The sequence below is a fragment of the Diadema antillarum genome, unplaced genomic scaffold (assembly GCF_040938485.1).
Source record: "Diadema antillarum isolate AM-2024a unplaced genomic scaffold, OU_Dant_1.0 seq00000773_RagTag, whole genome shotgun sequence".
Lineage (NCBI taxonomy): Eukaryota > Metazoa > Echinodermata > Echinoidea > Diadematoida > Diadematidae > Diadema > Diadema antillarum.
The window spans coordinates 137,038-159,051 of record NW_027271662.1 but is presented as its reverse complement, the minus strand read 5'-3'; the positions used below and the strand labels follow the sequence as shown (position 1 = coordinate 159,051).

At 41.2% G+C, this 22,014-nt stretch overlaps 1 protein-coding gene and 1 pseudogene across 1 annotated transcript; one reads left to right on the top strand and one right to left on the bottom strand.

Annotated features, from left to right (window-relative positions):
- Window positions 1-333: 333 nt before the first annotated feature.
- On the bottom strand, window positions 334-8,170 carry LOC139738903 (NFX1-type zinc finger-containing protein 1 pseudogene; annotated as a pseudogene).
- An 8,958-nt stretch (window positions 8,171-17,128) lies between these two features.
- LOC139738902 (uncharacterized) lies at window positions 17,129-18,787 on the top strand. The gene has a single exon (XM_071649532.1). The coding sequence runs from the start codon at window positions 17,129-17,131 to the stop codon at window positions 18,785-18,787; it is 1,659 nt and encodes a 552-aa protein (XP_071505633.1).
- Window positions 18,788-22,014: the final 3,227 nt, after the last annotated feature.

The window sequence follows — 22,014 nt, the reverse complement described above, 5'->3', positions numbered from 1 at the left end:
AGAATCATAAGGTCTTTAAAGGAAAAAGGCTACTCTTGACAAAGGAAACGTAGATTGGATTTTGCGAGTCTTGATTAAAATCACAGATACCCCTAAATATTGCATCTTCAGCAAGTCCATTAAAATGAATAGGGGAATGAGGACATCATCAAAAAACACAAATTAATACTATATCTAATTTCTTTCTATTATCAAATCAAACATTTCATTTGATTTGAAGATTTGTATAGTGCTACCAGTCCATTCATCTCTTGCTGTACTCCTTCTTACCTTGCAATCAAGTATTTTAAAATGTCTCTTCATTCAGAGTCGTTATCATAGGATATCGCCCCGTCAAATTAAGTTTGCCATGTTTGCCTATAAATCCGGCCATGCCGCGTGGCGAGCCCCTTCCATTTTGCGTGCCAGACAGTTGTCTGGTCTGAATGCGTGGAACCGACCTCCTGTTGTGCTGCTACAGTCCGGACAGGTGCTTTGAACCGTCGCGCCACCGCACTCCCCAATGGCGTAGACATGTCCCTCTGGACACTTGAACCAGTTTCCCTCTGACAACCCAACGGCGGAGACGATTTCTTTCCGATCAGCTCCAGTGACGCCAAGACCCCCGGATTTGATGTCTATGATTTTCAAGAGCTTCCTTATTTCTTTCTGTTCTGCCGCAGTCAGATTCGTCCCGGCAAACAACAAGAGCTTCGCCTTATTCACTTCTTGAACAGCAGCTTTTGTGTGTGCCGTCGGTTTGGTCGTCACTAGCTCAAGCAGTCGGAGAGCGAAACTGAACCTCGTGGTTTCGCAGGTTGCGTCTGTTACTTGTTGTGGCGACATTCTCGTGATATCCCCTCGGCAGAGCCAAACCCTCATTGCAGCCAGATCTGCTCTCAGTGATGCAGCAAGTTCTTTTTCTTCCGCTGGCAAATGAAGCAAATAAAGTTTCTGCTCAATCTCCCTCAGCTCCTTCAAAAAGGCAACTCTGTTCTTCACGGAATTGACTTGTTCCCAGCTCAGGCTGCAGGTCTCATCCACGGATTTGAGGAAGAGTTGAGCATCCTCTTTCCGGGGGAAAAGTGTCAGTTCTTTGGCAATGGCCAACATACTCATTACCTCAGTCTCCTGTGTCAGATCGCGTGCGAGTTGTTGACGAGTGTAATAGATGTCTTGTTTCTCACCGAACGCCTTCAATTTTACAACTTCGACGTTGTTCAGAGCTTGTTTGATTGCATTACCATAACGCAAATTGTGCCTGATTGGTGTCTTGCAGCGTGGACAACCCTTCAGCTGTTAGAATCAAACAAAGAATAGGAACACGTTGGTTGGCATTGTTGTTCCTTTCAGACTTGACGTTCATTGATTAATCCTCCCCAAATGACATTTGCTGATTTCATTTATGTTGACATCATTGTTACAATTCATTTTGAAGCACCCTAATAATGCTAAAATAATAAGAAAAAATACAGGAAATGAACTCATCATAACGTAATCTTTAAGGATATTGTTGTTATCAAATCTGCCCAAGAAATAAACAGATAAGCCAGAGTTCCTGTAAGGGGGTATGGGGATTCTGTCCTTCAAATAATCAAATAAATTTTCATCATAATATTATGACAATAATGTACCATAAGATTCACAATTGTTTCTTTTACTTCGTGTGGCATTTCTTTGTGTTGTAATATGAATCTATCACTATCACTTTTATATCTTAACCCCTCACATCACACATTTATTTGTATAAATGAGGTCCGCAAATAGTAGTACAAGCCAGAAAACTTTTTGATCAAGATATTCATTGTCGAATGCAAACACATCTTCCTACACCCTGTGTTTAAGTCATGAACTTCTCTTCGTGCAAAGAATTAGGCTCTCCTACGTATTTGAATCGTGAATGATCTGTTTGAAATGCCATTTAGAGATCATAGTACGTACATTACCAAAATTCTTGAACTTCTATCATATTGGCATACTTCATTCTCTCTTTCCTTTTTCTTGTACAAGAGTATCGGACTGTATACCCGACCGTATTATAGGCATATTGCCATGATTGCAGTCAACAATGCTGATATCTAATACGTTTGCATGAACCAAGTAATGTGTGTTAATGGTTAATATAGTGTTATTTATCCGACTTCCTACAATCTACAACTTACCTGAATACTAACAGCACCTCCGGGGGTATCACTGTCGAGCGTCATCCAACGGTCAAGTGTTGTAAATTCGATCACGTGACCACAGTCCTCCAATTCGACGAACCTATACAATGCGTATCAAAGCATATTCCTTCCAATTACTTCAAGACCTACCCCCTCCTAGTCTTTGTCTTTTCGTTCTTGTTGAAACACACACAATTAACATTAAAAGATACTTACTCCTCTGTTTTGTCTCGTTTTTCACCACAATAAAACCCGAAAAAACTTTTGTCTTTTTAAAGAAAAAGCTCTCTATTCTATAAGGAAAACATTTCATATTTCATTTGATTGACAAAAAATACAAAAAAGTCTGACTCCACTTTAATTCCCTGATATCGTCCCCAAAGGCTCACCCAATGTGAGCCCAGTGATTTGAATGAAATCAAACTAAATTGTCAGATATGTTTGACCATGTCACAATGCAAACATTTCAATTGTGAATACAACACTGAGACCTCAAGCAAAAACGAAATGAAAAAGATTACCATTTGAATATCTAATTTTTACATTTTCACATTTTCTGTATTTTGTAGAATATCTTTTCATTCATGAAACTGGACGCTTTATTGATATTTTTCTAAGTAAAATCAACACAATTATAGCCAGGTCTTATTTGAGAGCCACATCTTTTCAAAGGATGTTCGAAATTCTCTTCGTTTCATTCACTTTGAAAATGTGATCTGTACACACTAAACCACAAGATGAAAACAACCATGCTTATATTTGAGGCAACATATTATGTCGCTTCTTTCCAACTGATTACGTATAGTCAATAGGATTGTTTATCTCAAGTAAACTGTTTCCTGTAATCACGACGTTTTGAAAATATGCACTTAAGTTCTGAATAGGAACACATGTCACCAGGTTCCCGTCGGGTAAAATGTGGCGTGCACAGCGTATGCCAACATCATGTAGGCTAAGTCACTTTCAAAATCTTCGTGTCTTCGACACGAATGTTTCTACTCCTATTATCATTTTTATTAAAACCTCACGTTTGAAGTTATATTTTTTCGTATCCCACCTAGCCTTCACAGCTTCTATATAAATTGGTGTGGTTGAGACGGTAAACGCCCATGTAGACCACTCAATAGTCACCCATAAATGACAGACAGACCTCTTGATGGTCGAGAACAAAATCCGAAATATATATATATATATATTTATATCAACCGGACTTCACAATAACAATAAATGTTACAGCTACATGGTGCAATGTGTTTTGACACGCAACTCATAAAATGGTTATGACTCTTCATCCTTAATTCGCATAATCGCGATCGCTTCTTTTTTTATTAGCCTAAGACGTTTTCTGCCCTAAAAGCTGTACAGCCATATCCTCTGTATATTATTATGTCCTCTGTTAAGGCCACTACAAAGTCAAGCATAAATTTGCTATTGATGACGCTCTCGTGCATTTCATTCATTACATGTCACTATATGCCAATGTGTGGATCAGTCAGACACTTTATCACACCAACTACTCATTTTAATCGTATCAATTGCCTATGCTTTCTGACGACATTGTCATTATGAACTCACATTGTTGTTTAGCTTTTTACTATCTATCATGCATTGTTCTCTTGTTGCTTGAATATAATTCACTGATTAATTCACTGATTATTGGTGATTACAATTGTATTTTCATTACGCACCATCATGTTTAAGTGCAAAAGTACAATTGACACCATCTATCAATCAACTCACCGAGAATCTGGTTCATCATCTTCTCCGAAGGATATCTCTGTAAGTTCATCTTTGTTGCAGATTCGGCACAGTTTAGGACAGGGCTCTCCACATAGGCCGATACAAGGATGATTGCACTTCAGCATTTTGTCACAAGGGTACGTACACGGACGTCTGTCACAGGGCTCTCCGCATTTCTTCCGGCACTGGAAATGCTTGCACCTCCATGGACATACCTCTGCACATGGAACACATGATTCGCCACACTTCTTCGTGCAGCGACTGTGCTGACAGTGATTCTCACATACGCGACCGCATGGAGGGCACTTGGTCGCGCATGTTTCTTGGCATGGGTGACCACAAACGAGGATCCGATCACACTTCTGACGACACATTACGTGTAGTCGACCACGGTAACAGGAGCCGCAACTCCCACTACATCTGTGGCCACAGCTCAGAAGGGCATTGCATCTTTCCGGGCAGGATTCGGGACCAGCCGAGCATTTAACGAGAACTCTGTGTTTGCAAGGCCATGAAGACCTGATAACAAGCTCTTTACACGCTGCAGTGCATGCTTTTCCACAAGTGGATTTACATGGATGACCACAAGCTAGATTTAGGGGACATGGGTGATGGCATGTGACGTCTTCCAAAAGCTGATAGCACATTACAAATTGCAAATGGCCACACGGAAGCTTTCTGAGTTCAAGTTTGGTGCACGGATTGTCACACGTGTCGAAGCAGCGTTTCCGACAAAGGTGGCCAACATCACAAATGACCTTTGTGCAGGGTTGCATGCATTTGTACTTCTCATGCTTCTTATCTGTTGGATGACACCGCAATCTGCATGTGTGACCGCATTCAAGGCGTGCATCACAGGGCAGTGTACAACCACCTTCAGGCACATTTTCAAAGTCTTTCGCTGTGGCCACGCGCGTTTTGGTTTCAGGATGATTTTCACACTGCAACTGCAAAGTCCTTCCAATGTTGCCCGTCGTTTGGAGACACTTTACAACGTCCTTCCACAGACCCGTTCCGGTCCTGCATTCTGCAAGAAGCTTGAAGTTTCCAATGCAGTATAGACCCTTCCTAGCTCTAGACAGTGCTACACAGACTCTGTTGTCGATCGTAAGGAAGCCGGCGCTCCCCTTTGCGTTACTTCGAACAAGGGACAAAAGGATTATGTCATTTTCTTCTCCTTGAAAGTTATCGACTGTAGTGACCCGTATACCCTTGAAGTCACTGCCTATAGCCTGCCTCTTGAAATTAAACAGTTGGCCGGTGTACGTAGTCAGAATGGTGATCTGTTCGGGCAGATATCCTTGTTGAAGGAAATATCGGCAAAGCGCCACCATAAACCTTACTTCGTGAATATTTGCATGGCTCTTCGTTTCGTCATTTCTAGAGTCCTCGGCTTCTTCATGCTGAATGAAAAATAAATTCTTTGTCACCCCTCTGATTTCCTCAAAGTGCTTGACGGAGCCATGATCTTTTAGGTTTGGATAAAACCTGGGTAGCTTCATTAGACGAGATATTTCTGGACGCATCCTATGCTGCAGGTTAAGTGTGTGGCACGGAAATTGGTTTTTTATCATTCTCTCGAAGAGAGAAATGTCAAGATGGTAGTCTGTGGCTAGTCTGTACACAGTTGGATTTGGCCGCAGCTGTTGATGATCTCCAATCAAGACAAGATGCTGGCAAGACTCCGTTAGTGCTGTAATGATATGGGCCTCTAAGACTTCTGCCGCTTCTTCGACGATTACGATACGTGGCTCAATGCGCTGGAGTAACGAACGGCACCTGGCTGCACCAGTCGTTGTCATGCCTATTACAGTGGCATGTCTAAGGATTTCAAAGTCCTCCTGGCTGCGTGCTTCTCTTAGCTCTTGACAAAGATCGGAGAACTTTCGCTGTCTGTGAATCAATATCCTGTGTGACTCTTGTCTATACCTGTGGACCCAGTAGCGGTAAAGTCGCCAACGATTTCTGCTCCCTTGCACTTCCCACACATTATCAATCCTCCTCGCCTCATCGTCAGTCATTCTTTCAGTACTCCGAAGATTTCTTTGCATTTGTCGCTTTCGTTGTCTCTGCGTGAGACGATCCACTTGCCATTCCTCTGCTCGATGAATATCATCGAGGTCGTTCAAGTGGAAGGCCAGTGAATCGTCCTGGCTGCCAGTATCGCTCCTCAGAGTTATGGTCTCTTGGGGATCGTCTATGTCCAGTGCTCTCATTTTTTCGAGGATGTCAGCTTCTTCAAGAATGTTGAATTGGCCCTCATCATCTACTTCGGCCGTATCTTCATCGATGGGCTCGGCTTCGTCTCCGAGACGCTTGTCTCCTCCAGCTGGCATTTGGTCTTTGATCAGATTGAGATTCATATCTTCCAAAAGCCAGTTGACAAGCAGAGAAACACCATGCCTTTGAGGGAAATGCCTTGATGTAAGGCTACTGTAGTGATACTTATCCATGAATGGCGACAGAACTCTCTCATGAAGAAGTCCTCTTTTTGTTGCATTTGTCTTGTCCTGTGAAATCGTCAGTTCCTTCCCAAGGCATTCGATCTCCCTTCGAACTTGACCTATTCTTCGGTTAATGCAACGCGACTTGTTTCTCTTAGAATATCTCAATGAGTTCAAATTGAATCGTTTCAAAGCTTCGCTTGAACTTCTACCGCCAACTCGTACAATGCCCTCGCAGTTGTATTCGGCCACTCCTCCCAAGAATTGATCCAGCGCATGGTTTGTGTAACACACAAGAAGAATTGGTTTGTTTGAGGAACATCTTTTCACATCATCACGCAATTGCTGAGGTTTCTTCCAAATACTCTTGTTTTTAAGTAACGTGTGGACAATTTTAAGTCCTATGTACGTCTTTCCTGTTCCAGGGGGTCCTTGTATTACAGCCATCTCTTGAGTAAGAGCTGCTTTCACTGCCTGAAGTTGTGATTCATCCAAGCCTGTGTTTACCGCTCTCTGCCAGTCACGATTATCCAGGATTTTAGATGCTTTCAATCTTTTCTTGATCGCACCAGCGTTTGGGATTGAATCCGACACAAGTGGCGATAGGTCATACTCAGTCGTTCTGTCTTGGCCCATGTAGGCTGGGGGCCGAACTGTGCTTGACACGAAAAGGATATAGTCAGGGAGCGGGAGAGTCTCTTCCGTGACACTTTGAAGTCCCTTGAGGACGTGTCTGTATGCCTCAAAGTAAGCGGACGACTCAGCCATCACGAAGGTTTTATCGGAGAAAATTTCCACGATTTCCTCGTCACGTTCAAGTTTTATTTCTACGAACCCCCTTCTCAGATCCTCTGGTGATCTGTTGGCAACTGTTCCAAAAATCAGTGTCTTGAAGTCATCTGGTGTCAAAATGACAAGTGATCCAAAGATCAGTCGCTTCGAAGCCTGCCAGCGAATGCCTTTTAGTCTTGATTCATCAAAGTGCATTCGGAAAACTACCCCTGTGTGCATGTAAACCGGCTCCTCTAATGTAACATCGTAATATAGACGAATGTCTTGTGCTCGTTTGTTGTGCTTTCCTGGTCCTGCTGCCTCTAAGTTGTATTCGCTGATTCCTTCCCTGAGAGGATGTATGAAGTCTTCACGTAGGAGCCGAAACTGCACATCCAGATAATGATCCGCGTCTTCGTATTTACCCTTTATAATGTTTGCTCGAAGGTACGTTCGGACCGATGAATCTGTCACTTCCTCTGAGGTGGGAAGTACGCAGATGTCACGAAAATTATCCGGGGGAGGTTCAGTAGTTTCAATGGGACCTCTAGCTCTGTCTTCTCTCTCCTTATCAATTGCGGCTTGGAAGTCTCTCAGCACGGTCACATCCCTTCGAACCTCTTCATCTACTTTGATGCCTTTCTGCTCGATATATCCGACGACATCGTTGAGGAGTGTTGACACCACAACCAATTCTCTCCAGTAAGTTGGGCGACGTTGTTGTATCTCACAAAGCACTTTGGCGATATCGAGTATACTTCTCGGTAGCTTCTTTATTCGACTCTTAACACGCTCTTTCCTCATCGCGACGAGATGTCGCGTTAAATGCTTGGTCAAAAACGGGGACCTTCCCAACATGTCAATAAGCATAATGATAGTTTGTGAAGCCCCATGTGCTTGTGATACGTGATTCATCACTTGGAAAAGCAATGACACCATATCGTATCGTATGTCCTCCATGTGCAGTAGCTTTTCAAGTCTTTCCTTTAGAGAGCTCAACTCAATGGCTGCTTCATCAGGATCTTTTCCCAGCAAAGTCTCTAAGGTCTTGTAGCCCAGTGGTGTCACCATTTTTGTCCTGCTGGAAATCATAAACATCATCTTACATTGTTACAATTGATAGGCCTTTATGCTTGTGCGGTATGTCGCTTGCAGCGTTTTAATAGCCATAAGAATTACAATTCAACACTAACTACATCATAAAAGTCAACGTAGGCGATATATTGATTGGTGGTTTCCAGAAACAAACAAAAAAAAATAAGAAATTTTCAGTCAATAAAGAGCATAACATTGCAAGTAAAAAACTGTACATATTATATCACTGATTTAAGGAGTAAAACAAATGCAAAGTGCGAATTGCCAGACACAATCAAACTGTGCTAAAACTTTGAAAAAGAGTATTTGACAAAACTATATGACAAAGATTTAATGTCATGCTCTTGAGAGATTTTTTTTTCTTCAAATCAAACTCAACACAAAATTATATACGAGTGGGGGATAGGGGCGAATCTTCATTTATTTTTTTAAAAAATCGATTATGATTTGTTTCCATTAAACAAAACATAACTTAACCCATTAGTAACTACAAACCGCCCGAAACAGCCCGTCAGATTACTCCCTAAACCGGCCGAAACTGCCCGCCCCTTCTTTTTTAACGTTTTAAGCTGTACTTTTTTCATTATTTTCGTGTAGAATATAATGATTATATATAAGAGGTAACGGTCAACAAAACTATGACACACAAGTGTCTTGGTAAAGTCTTGATAGGCTTGCAAATAAACATAACTTAATAGACAAAAAAAATAAACATGCAGGAATCTGTTTTGCATAATTTAGAAAGATGTCGAAGCGAGAGTATTATTGCTGCACCTTCCAGGGAACAATAGGCCATTATGTACGTAATCTTCAGTTGCTAAAGGGTTAATATAAGATACAATATTGTCTATCTATATTGTTAAACAATTTGAAAGAAGTACAAGTCATAAAGTATAGTACGAAATATATGTATGGATAATTATATAACGAGAAAACAATGTACACTTTGCAATGGTACCAAAGACTAAATCAAGCGATGGAAAAGAGTTATCTATACTAAAAGCATAAGAAGCAGATCACGTCCATCCCCCCCCCCCCAAAAAAAGAAGAAAGCAATAAACCAATGATATATATAACAATATACATATATATATATATATATATATATGACCATAAGGCTTCAAACCCACAAGAGGTCGGAGATTACAATTCTCACAAAAATGATAATTTGGGATGACCGCCTTATATATTTAAAGTTTGTTTTGCCTACCAAGAAAGTAAAATATTCTCTACCTACTGTCAAACTTTGGTGGCTTCAAAAACAAAGCCGAAATCGGTATCCCTTTACTAGCAGTTTTTCTGGACCATAGATATTTAATACGATATGTATATTTTTTTCGGGGAGTGGAGAGGGACAGGCGCTGCTTTCGATTCTTATTGACAATTTTGCACAGCACGCCTTAGTGTAAGTGTAATCTTGAAATCATATTTTCTTCCTTTTCTATGAAACTGCACCTGTTCCTCTCTCCTCTCATTTCAATTTTCATCGGTCAGGATGGTCCAAATTTAACAAGTTATGTATCATTTTAAAGCTTATATAGCTTACTTATCTAAACTATGTGGAAAAGTGAACATTTATTTTGGCTACTTTTTGTGGCTTTTCAGCCAGGTGGTCAATATACATGCTGATGTTGATGATAAAGCATGCCGTAGACAGAAGTTTGCTCTTAAGTATACAAGAAAATGATAAACTTGAATGTTACGATATTGTTTATAAACACTTTTCATTGAGCCGTTTGTGCTGGTATGATATGTGACAAGACAACAATACATACAACGGCACACAGGTAGTCACGCAAATAAAAAAAGAATGGACTTATGGACAAAAGACGCAATATTGAAGCAAGAACGAGAATAGAATGACATAATACATCATGCGAATGAGAAGAAGGAGCTAAGGGGAAAGAAAAAATGACAAGAAGTGATGTCAGAGAACACGCCACTCCATCGCTAGGACAACTATTACAACGCTTATTACATAACCAATTCAATTATGCAATATAAATGGGAAACAATGATTTTGTTAAGCTTATATTTAAGACATATAAGAGAGCCTTTAAGCTGTTATGTAAGCTATTGCAAAGCTATTTTAAAATTTCGCTCCACTTTTTTTAATAAACAACTGAATTTTTGAATCTGTGTCGATAACGAAAATGTGTTATTAGAAGCAAAATTTCATTTGAATGGAATTGAACATGAAATTCGTTGGGTCGCATTGTGGGATAACTGTGTACGTGACTATTTCGATGAAATAAGTTGTGAAATGTTTTTGGTACTTGATTCCAGGTGTTTTATTGTTTAATAACTGACCAAGTTGAAACGAAAACGAAAATCGTATTTTCGAAATTCTATACAGTATTCATAAATCTGAATAATCATTTAATAATCTCACACGTGATTAATTCCTCGACGAAGTCTTTCATTTTGCATTGTTTAGACTCAGTTTGTTATTTCATTGCATTATAATTCATTTTTATTGTACTACTCCCAACACTTTAACAGGTATTTCTAGTATTATGGTATTTCCTTTAGTGATATACTTATACCACTGATGTATCGTAAGGACATCTACATTTGGAATCATCGTATTTACAAAATAATTTATAATGTAACTTTACTAGTTGATTTTGTTTCTATATTTAAGGTCATTTCTAAAGTTGATATGCCAATTCAATCGAAAAAAAATAATGTTCAATCTGATAGTTTATTACTTACATATAGGTAGGATGTAGCCATCCCCACTCTCAGGAATGTGATAAACGCAAATACGTGTTTACCATTTTCATTATTGTTATCATTTTCATAGCAAATGCTGATCATTAGAAGTGCAGTGGTTGAGGTAACATACAGTATGTCAAAAAAAAAATTGCAGTCAGATTTTCGCATTGATAACATCCAATATGATTAAACTGTCTAAATGCTACTTCAGCGTCTTAAAATATAACATTTTAGCTTAATTTTGCACAAAACCCCATCCATTTTGGTGGAGCGGTCACAGAAAAATGTGAATTGTAAAGCATGTCATGAGTCTGATTCTTCCACGTTTAACACTTCGATAATTGTGTGTGAATACAATAGACAGAACTTGGAGGGAAGAGATTCCTGACATCCTCTACAAAATTCCCAATTTCTCTTTGACCATTGAAACAAATAGAATGGGGTTTTCTATGAGATGTTGGCAATGAGTTATAGTTTCATACCCTGATATTGTATTTGGATTGATTCACTATTCTATCATTGTGGAGGGAACCGTTGTTGATTTTTTTTTCGGGGGAGGGGGGAGACATACGGTACTTGTGATCGTACTATTATCATTGACTTTACTCCGGCCATGCCTTAAGCACTGCGTATAGAGCTCACCTGTCTCCTTGGGCTTGGTAAGCTCCTCGAGCTTCGCCACGCCCCATTCCTTCACCCTTGTCTTCACGTCTCCACTCCCTTCCGCCTCGGTACGCACCACGTCCACCTCTTCCTCTGCCACCTCTGCCACCTCTGCCATCTCTGTGGCGATCTCTGGTGTGGTCCATTTTATCAACCTTGGAGATTGTGAAAACAAGTTGGATTCAAACACACATGTCTATCTAAAATTATACACAGAACGAGAATATAATTATCATTATTCATTAGAATGAATTATTCAGGTTGTCGGGAAGCTAAAATGTGCAATGATAATACAGTAACCAATAAATCAAATCAAATCAAATCAAACACTTCTTACATTCATACAAAAGAAATTAAAAAAAACACAATCGAACGGGAGATGGAGAAACGTGATCATTCTAACTATAATCCGCATATATTGGTAAATGAAATATATTTGATCCGATATTAGTAACTCAAACAGATTAACATTAGTTTAAACATCAATTAACATAATTTAAACTTTATTAATTAATTCAGATGAGAAGATGTTAGATTTATGTTTCCATACAAAATAATCTCAGCTCTTCTGACATGAAACTACTAAGATTTTGACTTACCTCTGTATAGACTGGATGTCGTCAGTTCCCGCATGTTTTGAACGCTATACAAACTGCATTATTGCTTCAGAGCTGCAATAGCTAGGAGCTTTATCATCACTGACAGTAGGTATACGTGTCGGTGCAGCTAGGTCTAATGGGTGAGGGTTGAATACATGTATTACGATCTGCAACTGCGAAGGGCAAATTGCGCAATTTGTTTTTCTCAAACACTGCCAAAAGCCATGAGTGAAGCAATCACCGGTGTTCGTTTTCACAGTGTGACGCACAAGAGGCAATAACTCATACACCCACACACCAAAGAAAAAAAACCCAACAACAACAACAAAAACAAAGCACACACACACTCGAAATGTGGCTTGCTTGCTCATGAATGCCGAGATTATAATAGTTTGTCATTTAAAGTTATTATCGTTATTACTATTGAGACACATTAGTGTAAGATTCACAAGATTTTACCCTGATATATACTTTTTTACAGCTCCTTCTCATTATCTCCATATATACATGTAGTATAATTTTTCGTCTGTGATCTTTGTAAATCTGACAGCTGTCTATTATCAATAAAACAGATCCAGATACCTTCGGTCTTAAATCATTTACGCATCTGTTGTAACTCTTACTTAATGGATTCTCCTAATTTTATCATTCTTATCACTCCTATTCCAATTTTTCTTTCCACGAACATATTATATGAGCATGACACAGACTGAACTAACAGAATTGTCAGATATAACTGGTAATGAATAATACACAATAATACAGTTTTAACAAGCTATGAGATGTAGATAATATTATTACTACCAGATATTAGACATAAAGCAAATACACAACCTGATTAATACATTCTAATTGCAGGTCTGCATAACGTTCAATATGGTATCAAAATGCGGGGACAGTAGCAAAAATCATATTGTGTCAATCCATAGTGACTTTCCGATATAATTACATGCATATCTTTTTGTATGCACAAACGAATGTTTTTACTAAATGGCTGAATAAAATTGAATTGAAATGAGTTGAACTTGAATTGGATGCAACTGGCTTTATACAACGAACCTTATAGTGGTGTCAACCTATCGTGCCTGCTGGAAAGTTAAGAAGCTTGTATGAAATATAGGTCCCTCGGGACAGAGAAATAGAGATAGACTGACAAACAGAACGACGCGCAAGTACGTGCATTAATAATAAGATGTACTCATCAGACATCACAATAGACGTACCTAACAATTCAAACGAACTTTGATTCATACAGAGACTTGAAACAACATAAAAAGTACAACCTGCCCCAATATATGCATTTGCATGTGTGTGTAAATCTTTAAAATGTATAAGCTTCTATCACTGGTGCTATGTTAAATCATTTCTATCCAATCTCAGATAATGAAAGAGATAGAAGCAAGTGGATTTTAATCGAGTTTACATGATTCAGAAGGTCATGATACTCCAATCTCAACGATAATTGAAGTTCATCTGAAGCCTCGCATGGCCCCGCCTATTCATATCGGTCGCCCACGCGATTAATTTTTCCTTGAACTAAGACGTACTCGACACAATTTTGCAAAGTAATGCCTCTAAAAAGTGAAAATTACTAGCATTGGGTAATGAATATCCCTTATGTCAAAAGAATTGAATTGGAGTGCTTGTGACATTCAGTAGCCATGGTAGTGACAGGTTGTCAATCAAGCGCTGCTTATGATATCACTTTGTATACGCAGGGAGGTGAGCGCTCACCTCCCTGGTATACAGTACGTTTAGCAGGGATACATATTCATTATGTGTCTTTTAATGATGCAACATGGTTACTGAGCTGGTATTGCAAACAATTTCAAATTGTGTGAAAATCAACTCATACTAGGTTAGACACATATCCAGACAGACGCACCAAACTCCATTTCCTTTAGATATAGCCTTGAGTATCATGCACGCGGTGCCTGTCAAAAAGAGCAAAGTACTAAACAGTAATCACATTGGGAAACAAAACTATTTTATCTTCATCTTACATAAGCAACCCACCTAAGGTGGAAAATTCTCTTCAAACAAGAAATGAACGCTCTTTCCAGCGACCTTTGACACAGGAAACTACTTTGCCAAACCGGGAGAAGAAGGAAAAGAGAAAGTGGTAATATTATAAAGACATAAAAAATGTACCCGTATATAACATAAAAATGACCGATCGGATTTCCTGCTTTTCCGGCTACAAGTACTTAAAACGTATTCCCACCCACCCGAACACACACACACACACACACACACATAGGCACACACACACACACAGACACACACGCGCGAGCATTATATATAACAAACATCTTAAATGTACATAAATATAATGCAGGTCTCGACACTTACTTCTTGGTCTACAGGCCAGTTCTGAAGTTTTGGTGCCCCCCCCCCCCCCAAAAAAAAGAAGATATGTATTGGCCCGACACAAAAGGAAAAGTAACAATCCATTTGGAATGTAAGTTTCCCGATCGGGCCACCGAAAGATAAATTTGATGTTCCAACACCAATTTTTAGTGGCAACGGGTAACTGTCACGATGTGACTGAGAGTGCGAGTGTGGAATGTGTGAGATTCCTTTGTTCAGGCAAGCCATCAGGTGGGAAATGGGGACAGCAGGCGTAAACAGCATAGAAAGTTAGAATCGGGCAAGCCAGGTGGAGAGAAGTGGTTAGGGAGAAAGGACAGTGTGGAAGAAAGAGGGAGGCTCAGTGGAGTCAGGGTAGAATGGCTAATGTAGAAAGGGAGAGTTGGTAGGAGAGAATAGGTATTTAGTTAGGGGGAGATAGTTGGGATAGATAGGTTTAAAGCCAAAAGGAGGAATTAGTTGGAAAGAAAAGGGACATGTAATAAAAAGGGGAAAGCTAGTTGGAACCAGTTTAAGCACAGTAGAGGGTGGAGTTATATTAGAGGCGACAAGGAAAGTAAATTTGGAGGGAAAATCAGTTGGATCTGAACATCTGTCAGAGCAAGACATGCTCTTCTAACTCACTGGTGATAGGAGTAGAGAGGTAGCTGATCGGCCTACAACGTAGCGCTGCATTTCAGGCAGGAGAGTCATGGCACAGCAGCCCCACGCATTAGGGCAGGGCACGCGCAAGACATGCTGCAGGCACTGACAACAGCTGAAGTCTCCTCCTCACCATTACTTCAGGGTCTGAACACCAAATCAGACGTAAGTAGTTTTGTAGCTGTATTAAGTTGTTTTTGCAATATTCTGAGTTCGTCATTATTGTTATATATATATATATATATATACATATATTTGTATATAGAGATTTATGTTATGTTCGCTGGTTCACTATAATAATATGTGGATTAAGAATGTTAGAGTAAAGATTGTGCTATATATCAGATTGGATATGTTGTATAAGAGTGCAATAGGATTTGTTGTAGTTTGGCAAGAAGGCAGGCCAAGTCAGCAGGTGAATGTTATAGGTGGAATGGTTAAATTTACCGCGATAGCTGTGGATACAATGTATTTTGGTTTTCTATGGTTGTATCAGGAAAATACAATCCAGGTTTTGTTGTTCATAATTAAAGTGAATGAGGTTAGAAGTTTGTTAAGTGATAAGTTAAAATGTAATTTTGGTTGCTGAAGGATTTAAAGGTTGGTTATAATGAGAAAGGGATATATGTTAAGAGAATACAGTTTAGCTGGTTTTTGATTGAGATAGTTTATATGAGATGATTTGTCATGTTTATATGTTAAGTGAGTTATGAATATATACATGACGATGGTTTATTTATGTAGTATGTATATATAGGTCTGTTTGTCATGGTGGAAGTATACAGGAGCATTATTGGTTAAGTATAAGGAAGTATTGAACTGTGGTTCATGTTTGAGATTACCCTGTGAATACATAATGTTATGAGAGGTGGTTATAATATCCCCATATAGATCGACACCGACGAGCTGGGCTCGACGTCATCGCTAATACGCTCGACGTCATAGCAAATACGCTCGACGGAATCATCACTACATCGACGGAATCATCGTTATCTCGACGGCATAGCAAATACGCTCGGCGGAATCACCGTCAGGTAACTCAACGGCATCATATTGACGGCATCACCATTAGCTCAACGGCATCTCGGTTAGCGTGAGGGCAATTCCCGCTACCCGGACAGAATTCCCGTACCTTGGTAGTCCTCCGGTGCAAGCGGTGGCATCTCGGTCGACACGACGACAACTCCCGCCAGCCGGACGACATCCTCGACATCGCGATTCCAGGCAACTTCTGCATTACCGCACAGACTAGTTCACACCCCCCCCCCCATTCCCGTCGGACAGTATACATTGAAACCACACGTGCGCACAGTAAAGTATTGAACCACAGGTATTTTATTCAACCCGGGTCTAGGATGTGTTTATAAGATTAGTCTAGGATGGGTTTACATGAGGAAAGGATTTATTAGCATATTATATTATATTATTGGATTGCTCCTGAACGTTTCTATAATTTCTTTGGTGTAAATACGAACGCAGATGTAATAGGTTTTTTTTTGTGGGAAAGTATTGTAAAAAGTAGGCCTATATATTTTTTTTTGAAGTCTTGTTGGAAAAATAAATAGCATAAGAGCTGCATTTTTTGTTCAGTAAACTCACGAAGTGTTGAAGTGTATTAATTACAGTGTATCTCATAGCAGAACCAGACTTATCGTCAGTCGTAGATAAATACAGATCTTAGAGCTGACATAAATGGCGACCACGAAGGGACATTTTTTTTTCTTTCATTGATAGGTTAGGTTAGATTGAGAAACTGTTGATTATATGGATTTGGTATGTGTTCCATTGTCTTATGTCACCAAGAAATAGTTACAGGGTGCACGGGGACTTCGACTGCTGCAGTGCCATTTCCAGTTTTGATACAAGCACCGTTGCCAGTACTCCTGTGCCTGCCTGATACCGCTGTGCTGCGTTGGGTGAGTTTATTGCTGGGGTTAACATAATGGATAGGGACAGGTTTATAGAACAGGGTAAAGAGTTTGGACTTAGTGGGATGGAATTAAAGGAGTATGTAGACACGTGTGTGCGAGAAGCGAGAGATGAGAGAGCGGCAGCTAGAGCTTCAGAGGCAGCTTTGAAGCAATCAGAAACTGATTTGATAGCCAAACAAATTCAACTCGAGGAACTTAGGAAAGAGATAGGAACGTCCAGCAGTGCGACTCGGGTCACACACCGGCCAAGTGTTCCTCCTCTTCCAGTGTTCCAAGATGGAAAGGACGACATAGACGCGTATCTGTGTAGGTTTGAAAGACACGCTACCAGTGTAGGATGGGAGCAGTCAGATTGGGGGATAGCTATATCAGCCCTGTTGACAGGTAAAGCTCTGAATATGGTGTCTCGACTTACGGCATCAGAATCTATGCAGTATGAGGCTGTCAAGAAGGCGTTACTCAAGGGATACGACCTCACTGAAGAAGGGTACAGGTTGAAATTTAGGAATGCAAAGATACATCATGGGGAAACGTACAGTCAATTTGCCGATAGAATCGAGAAATATTTGGATCGATGGGTTGAACTTAGCCCATATAGTGATGATGCTGTTGGATTAAAGAATCTCTTTCTGCAGGAACAGATTCTAGAGACATGCAGTAAAGATTTACTGATGTTTCTACGAGAGCGGGGACCGCAAAAGCTTCCAGAGTTGTTGTGTCTGGCGGAACAGTACCGGGAGGCGCATGCAGACCCGAGACTCCGACGCATGAAAGAGAAACGTCCAAATGGAGCCCAGCCGTCGGATAGTAGCAGTCCAAAAGGAGATGCACCTGTGAAAGGCAAAGCACCCAGCGAGGGAAATGCTGCACCAGGGAAGGTGTGCTTCAGCTGTGGGAAAGCCGGACATTTCTCCAGGGACTGCAGAGCAAGACGAGTGCGGTCAGAGAAGGCTGCATCCCTCGAAGACTCACCGAGAGGAGACCCACCTAAGGAGGCAGGTGGGGAGTCACCGGCAACTAGAAAGGGGAGTTCGTCAACTCACCATGACCAAGGTGCGATGTGTATTGTGGTACATAGGTCGCCGGTTGTTGAGCGAAATCTCAGCAAAGACGGAAGCGAAGTGAAATTGGCCTGTGGAGGTACACTACCTGTGCTCTCTGCGGTCGCGTGTGGTACCAGTGAAGGGAGGATGCCAGTCTGCAAGGGCAGGGTCAATGGCAAGCGAGTGGACGTGCTGCGAGACACGGGATGTTCGACTGTGGTAGTGAGACAGGGCCTTGTGAAAGATGAGCAACTCACCTCAGAGGAGAGGACGTGTGTTCTTATTGACGGGACTGTCAAGAGCTTCCAAGTAGCCCGCGTAGAGCTTGATACGCCCTACTTCAGAGGACAGGTGGAGGCACTATGCATGACCAGGCCTGTGTATGACGTCATCCTCGGAAACATACCGGGTGTGAAGGAGCCAACCCATCCCGACCAATCGTGGACACCTCCAGAGCTACAGGCACATGCAGTGGAGACAAGAGGGCAGAAGGAGCGAGCACGGAGAACTCAGCCACCACTTATCGTACCCAAACCAGTGGAGGATGTGGTAAGCGTGGACGAACTTATCAAGGCGCAGGCTGACGATACTTCATTAGCCCCCATGAAGAGATTAGCAGAGACGTGAGAGGTCAAGGTGAGACGCCACGGTAGTTCTTCGCGTCTACTGTATAAGAAGGGAGTGCTCTATCGAGAGTATGTCGAGGCAACGCCAGGGTCTGACACTGTGCTGCAAGTAGTTGTGCCGGGTAAGCTTCGTGATAGAGTTTTGAAACTGGCTCATGAGTCGATTCTAGGAGGTCACTTAGGGGCAAAGAAAACAAGTGAGAAGATTCAGACTCATTTCTTCTGGCCAGGGATGCACGCAGACGTAGTGCGCTACTGTAGGTCGTGTGAGGTATGTCAGCGGACAACACCAAAAGGGAAGGTCACAAAAGTACCACTCGGATCTACACCACTGATTGATGAACCATTTCGGCGTGTGGCTATGGATCTGGTAGGACCAATCGAGCCAGCAACTAGTCATGGACATCGTTTCATTCTGACAGTTGTCGACTACGCAACTAGATACCCAGAGGCCATACCATTGCGGCGGATTGACACTCAAACCATTGCAGAAGCACTGATGGGTATCTACTCAAGAGTGGGGATACCAAGAGAAGTGCTGACTGACAGGGGTAGCCAATTTACCTCGGAGATGATGAAGGAGATCTCGCGACTCCTGTCTATTCGCCAGTTTACGACGACACCCTACCACCCTGCCTGTAACGGGTTAGTTGAACGTTTTAATGGCACACTCAAGTCAATGCTCCGCAAGATGTGTGAGGAGAGACCGAAAGATTGGGACAGGTACCTCAATCCCCTTCTGTTTGCGTATAGAGAGGCAGTGCAAGAGAGTACGGGATTCTCTCCCTTCGAGCTCCTCTATGGACGGGTGGTTAGAGGTCCACTAACCATTCTCAAGGAGCTATGGACAAGTGATGTTGAGGAGCCAGAAACGAAGACGACCTACTAATATGTGCTGGACCTAAAAGACCGACTAGAGGCAACTTGCAACCTAGCTCAGCAGAACCTATCGAGAGCAGCAGAGAAGTATCGGAGACAGTACAACAAGAAAGCCAAGGCCAGGAAGTTTGAAATTGACGACGAGGTACTGCTCCTCCTTCCCACTGATGGCAACAAATTGCTCATGCAGTGGAAAGGGCCTTTCAAAGTGGTTGGAAAGGTAGGTCAGATGGACTACAAGATTGATGTAGGGGGCAAGGTAAAGACCTTCCATGCAAACCTCCTGAAGCAGTTCTTCAGACGGCAGGAACGTGCAGGAGTCCTAGACATTGCCCGCACGCCAGTAGTTGATGACAGCATGGATGAGAGGGAAGATGAGGAGGAGGACAGAGTCACCTCGGTACCAGACGGCGAGCTGTTACACCTCCCACCACTCACCTCATCAGAGACGGTCCGAGACGTACAGATGGGACCAGAGCTGGATGACGATCAACTTCAATTTCTTTATCACTGCAGTCAAAGATAGTGAAAATGTCGGTGCAGGCTATCGGACTCGATTATCAGATTCATGAATTATTCTGTATATAGGTAAGATGTATATATTTCAGGTATTACAAGTTGGTGAGCAAATTGTCACACCGTTGTCATTCTCACTGAGTAATAGCTCATGAGTGATGATGTAGTAGCTGTAGGATATGCTGTCTAGATGTGTGTTTGTTGAGAAATGTTCAGAAGTGTCATATCACCGACAAGTTATTAGAAAATTAGATATGACTAATTTCTTGAAGTAGGGGGTGATATGTCACGATGTGACTGAGAGTGCGAGTGTGGAATGTGTGAGATTCCTTTGTTCAGGCAAGCCATCAGGTGGGAAATGGGGACAGCAGGCGTAAACAGCATAGAAAGTTAGAATCGGGCAAGCCAGGTGGAGAGAAGTGGTTAGGGAGAAAGGACAGTGTGGAAGAAAGAGGGAGGCTCAGTGGAGTCAGGGTAGAATGGCTAATGTAGAAAGGGAGAGTTGGTAGGAGAGAATAGGTATTTAGTTAGGGGGAGATAGTTGGGATAGATAGGTTTAAAGCCAAAAGGAGGAATTAGTTGGAAAGAAAAGGGACATGTAATAAAAAGGGGAAAGCTAGTTGGAACCAGTTTAAGCACAGTAGAGGGTGGAGTTATATTAGAGGCGACAAGGAAAGTAAATTTGGAGGGAAAATCAGTTGGATCTGAACATCTGTCAGAGCAAGACATGCTCTTCTAACTCACTGGTGATAGGAGTAGAGAGGTAGCTGATCGGCCTACAACGCAGCGCTGCATTTCAGGCAGGAGAGTCATGGCACAGCAGCCCCACGCATTAGGGCAGGGCACGCGCAAGACATGCTGCAGGCACTGACAACAGCTGAAGTCTCCTCCTCACCATTACTTCAGGGTCTGAACACCAAATCAGACGTAAGTAGTTTTGTAGCTGTATTAAGTTGTTTTTGCAATATTCTGAGTTCGTCATTATTGTTATATATATATATATATATACATATATTTGTATATAGAGATTTATGTTATGTTCGCTGGTTCACTATAATAATATGTGGATTAAGAATGTTAGAGTAAAGATTGTGCTATATATCAGATTGGATATGTTGTATAAGAGTGCAATAGGATTTGTTGTAGTTTGGCAAGAAGGCAGGCCAAGTCAGCAGGTGAATGTTATAGGTGGAATGGTTAAATTTACCGCGATAGCTGTGGATACAATGTATTTTGGTTTTCTATGGTTGTATCAGGAAAATACAATCCAGGTTTTGTTGTTCATAATTAAAGTGAATGAGGTTAGAAGTTTGTTAAGTGATAAGTTAAAATGTAATTTTGGTTGCTGAAGGATTTAAAGGTTGGTTATAATGAGAAAGGGATATATGTTAAGAGAATACAGTTTAGCTGGTTTTTGATTGAGATAGTTTATATGAGATGATTTGTCATGTTTATATGTTAAGTGAGTTATGAATATATACATGACGATGGTTTATTTATGTAGTATGTATATATAGGTCTGTTTGTCATGGTGGAAGTATACAGGAGCATTATTGGTTAAGTATAAGGAAGTATTGAACTGTGGTTCATGTTTGAGATTACCCTGTGAATACATAATGTTATGAGAGGTGGTTATAATATCCCCATATAGATCGACACCGACGAGCTGGGCTCGACGTCATCGCTAATACGCTCGACGTCATAGCAAATACGCTCGACGGAATCATCACTACATCGACGGAATCATCGTTATCTCGACGGCATAGCAAATACGCTCGGCGGAATCACCGTCAGGTAACTCAACGGCATCATATTGACGGCATCACCATTAGC